Genomic DNA, 4,345 nt, shown 5'->3' with positions numbered 1-4,345 from the left:
ATTTCTTTTCATTTCATGGTTATGATCGAATCCTATGGGGATTGCATATGTATCATGACGCCGCAAGAATCAGACCAAGCGTAGTTCTGGGAACATGTGCGAAGTAAATAATAAAATAATTTTAAAAAAACATATTTTTTGGGGTTATCAAATTTCATAAAATAAAATAAAATAAAACATCTTGATTAAGACAACTTCCCCTACAAATTTAAACATAGAGACTAACAGACTCGATGAGTGGAGCGACAACTTCAAAAGAAAACTAAAAATACAAACTCGAAATGAACTAACAAACTGACAATATAGACTCGAAAATAAACTAACAAAAATAGACTCGAACAAACAAAGTCAAGAATACATAAGTGCTTCAACTGCTGCTCCAGTTGGCCTTGCTGCGGGCCTTTGCGCCATGTCTTCTTGGAGGCGAAACAAGTCATCCATGATCTGTCGGACAAAAATCATAACTGAAGTGAAGAACATGGACATGGTCATGTCTTCACACTCGTTGCATTTCATCACAATGTAGTCCACAATTCTCCTAACCCTTTCCCTGATAATACCCTTCTCCTATAACAACCGTCCGAACTGCTGAGATCTGGCATCCAAAACTTGTTCAGTTGTGTGATTTTGCTCTTGAAGCTGCTGCAGGTCTTTCTCTAGCTGTGCTATCAGGGCATAGTAGTGCGCCCTTTCTTCTTTGAAGTCTCTTGCCTGCTTGGCCATTTCATTCTCAAAGGCATTGACATTTTGCTTTATACTTGTCATTCCTTTGTCATACTTCTCCTTCAGTTGTCGAACGAAACTGGTCTGTCCCTCCACATTCTTAGCTAACTTAGCTCGGGCATTTGCTAGCTCCGCTTCAGTTTTTTGTAAATCATCCTCAAAATCACATACTTTTTGCGTAAGGCAGTAGATGAGATTTTTGTCTTTTCTGCTCCTGCCCGGGTTCTCAACTGTTATTCTCATTTTTCGAACTTGGGCTCGGAGTGCTTCATTATCTTGGGCCAACTTTCTTCTTTCACGTTAGGCTTCTTGTGCTTGGAGATCATTGTTGAATTCCATGTTTCTCAACTTCTCTTTCAAGACGTGAATCTCGGCTTGATATTTCTTCTCCTTTTCTCCCCACGCCAACCTTTCTTGATTTTTTTCGTCAAAAGCTTGAACATGAGGTCTCTTGGCAGACCTCTCGGGCTCAGACTCTGGCTCGTTGTTTACATAAGACCTTTTCTCAAACCATGCATCATAATTAGGATCCACTTCTCCCCTTGCAACATATGTTACCTTGGTGCCATTTTTTAGATACCGGCAGCCATTCCAATCATGCTAAACTAAAGCCTCGGGCAATGCAGCTTCTGGATATAGCTCAATGACCTGGGTGGTTAGATCTTCATCTTCGGGCACCACCTGATGTCTTCCTAACTGCCTTAAGACCCTCTGCATTGCGTATGGCTGGATACTCCACACACCCATCAACCTCAGGTAACCCTTGGTAGCCGTCATGTATATGGCTTCTGTCATCGGGAGCCATCCTATAGTCCACTCGACCTGACTTGCTTTGAGAGCTTTCAAGTGGGAGACCCAGGCTTCAAACCCTTCTAGCACGTTGTAGTCTTTCACCCTTTCCTCATAACTCGTAATGAAGTTATCCGGGCTTGAACCATAACTTATGAATTTGCGGTGATGGCGGAGATGCTCGATCAACCACATTTGTAGAAGGATACTGCAACCTTGAAAGAATTGAGCCTCAGCTTTGCATAATGTCAATGCTCGATAAATATCTACCAGCACTAACGGGGCAAGTGTATGATCTTCCTTGGTAGTGAGGATTTGTGCAATTCTGACCATACGAGTATCCACTGTCCCTTCCTTATTTGGAAAAACCATGATCCCCAAAAATGCCACAATAAATGCGAACCGGCGATGAATTTGCCTAAGGCCCTTTATGTTGTTTGTTGCTCAAACCCTTTTCATGCGTTTCGAACCCAGCTGAATGCCCAAACCTGAAGTACAAGAAGTGGAAAGAACAATACCATTTTCTTACATGGGCCTTCTTCTTCTGTTTACTGATATTCAGGAGGTCAAAGAACTTTTGCACCGAAGGAGCCCTTGGAAATATAAGTTGTTGCTTCCTCAAATCCCGGCCAAACTCAATATACCCGGTTATTTCCTCCAAAGTAGGGGTGATCTCAAAGTCCGAGAAACGAAAAACATTGGGGACAGGGTCCCAAAAAGTTACCAAAGCCTTGATTAAATCTTCCCGCGATTTGATTTACAAAATGTTTATAAGGGCACCTAACTGTTTTTTCACCCACTTCTGACCATCATCATCTAGATCAGTCCACCACATACGCAACTGCAACTGAGCCTGTTTTCTGACCACTTCTGATGGGTTCTGGGCGGTGTTCATTTGTGACGGGTCCTGGACAGTATTCATTTGTACCTGTAGAGGGTTAAGGTTAGGGTTGACTCTGGTGGACCCTTTTGTAAAATAGGTTTTCCAATTTCTACAAGAAAAATCAATGGACCATGATTCCTTCCCCTATATGCTAATTTTAGCAAAAATGATTGTTTTGCAAACGTAGCCTCTTCCCAATTCCAAATAGATTTTGAGGCCGAGGAGGACTACTTTATGGGAAAAATGACACTTCACCGACAGTATTGTCCGTTCTTTTACGAAAATAGCCCTTCGACAACTGAAGATACTCTAAGGTTATCTCAACAAGAACGGTTTAAGACATTATTAAAGCTGGATCGGCTTATTTTGACCAAAACTCCAAACTACATTTATTTGACCATTGACTCTCTTGATTTCTTTTTTTTTCAAAAATAAGGCTGAACCTTATGTAGGTTGCCTACGTATCCCACATTCGGTGAGGATCAGACCTGCGTAGTTCGGTCAGCTTTGACACATTTGAAAAGGACACAGTATTGACTCTTTTGAAATGACTCTCTTTCTTTTCCTCTTTTTTTTTGAAAATATTTTGGCTGAGTTTTGGGACATTTCCAAATACTGGGGATTTTTCAGAACCGGGTTTTATTTCATTCCCTATATCACTCTTGGTTTTCTTTTGATTATTTTCCTAGCCGGTCAGCATGCAGGCCGAAACAATTAAATGTTCACATAGCACATAGGATGCATCAGGATGGTCTGTTATTTTGGATCAACCTGTCCTAGACGGACCCAACCCCTGTGTTGAGTCCCCTAAGTCAAATGCACATGATGCAAACAAGTGTTCCTACTAGATATCCGGCATGAGGGTGTGTTTTTCTAGGTTTAAATCCTGGGGTTGTGTTCTAGACTTTGGTTACCCGAGCGAACAATTGGGGCCAAAAAGGGGGCAACGTACCGGGAGCACTACAGTCTACCCGGCCTTGTTGCTGGCCTAACCTCGTTCTATTTGGTATAATTTCTAAAGAAAAAGCGGGTCACGCAAACGTGTGCACCATTTTTCGAAGACTCAGAGGGGTGGCGTAAGAAGATAGTTATATACAATTCAAATAATATTAAAGCAGTAAACAGATAGCATTTAGCACAACAGGTTCACAGAATACAGTAATATTAACAATAAATGAAGCCAAGTAAAAATCATATTAACAAGCTCAAATTCTTGAACCCTGAACCAGAAGTACATGGGGTTTCCCCAGTAGAGTCGCCAGAGCTGTCACACCTCCTTTTTACTACCCTCGGAAGGGTATAAGAGAGTTTTTTCCAATTTAAGTGACAATCGAAACAGTATTATTTTATTTAAAATTCATAGTCGCCACTTGGGATAATTCATGGTGTCCCAAGTCACTGGTTTAAAATCCCGAATTTAGGAAGATGACTCTAATTAAGGTCTGCGAACACAAAAATCCAGGTAAGGAATTCTGTTAACCCGGGAGAAGGTGTTAGGTATTCCCAGGTTCCGTGGTTTTAGCACGGTCACTTTGATCATACTTGGCTTATCAAATTGTCTAATTACTCTTTTTAGAACCTATGTGCAGTTGCCTCTTTTAATTAAGAAATCATCTTGAAACGGGTCACGCGCAAGTGTACCCATTTGTTTGACGCGTCAAAAATCATGTCGCGCAAATGTGTCCACAATTAATAACACTTTATTATTATTAAGAAAGTTCGGCCGTAGTTGCGTGAACGCATACTCAAGTTTTGTTTTTAGAAATCGTAATCATGTCACGCGAACGTGTCCACAACAACGATAGTGTATTAAACGTGCCTAAAGAAAACTACGAACATTTGTTATTTTTATATCTAGGTTATGAAATTAATACGAGGGCCACGAATGATTAAATTGTGGATGGCACACCTCGGACTATATATACCTAAATTAATTTAGCGGCCTATTAA

At 40.9% G+C, this 4,345-nt stretch overlaps 1 protein-coding gene across 1 annotated transcript; it reads right to left on the bottom strand.

Annotated features, from left to right (window-relative positions):
* Positions 1-348: 348 nt before the first annotated feature.
* Positions 349-966, bottom strand: LOC138878669 (uncharacterized). The gene is made up of 2 exons (XM_070158356.1): positions 610-966; positions 349-444 (listed from the first exon to the last, which is right to left on the bottom strand). The coding sequence occupies exons 1-2, from the start codon at positions 964-966 to the stop codon at positions 349-351; spliced, it is 453 nt and encodes a 150-aa protein (XP_070014457.1).
* Positions 967-4,345: the final 3,379 nt, after the last annotated feature.

This window comes from Nicotiana sylvestris, chromosome 9, assembly GCF_000393655.2.
Source record: "Nicotiana sylvestris chromosome 9, ASM39365v2, whole genome shotgun sequence".
NCBI lineage: Eukaryota > Viridiplantae > Streptophyta > Magnoliopsida > Solanales > Solanaceae > Nicotiana > Nicotiana sylvestris.
Note: the sequence above shows the minus strand (reverse complement) of the source record. Positions and strands in the feature narration are given on the sequence as shown.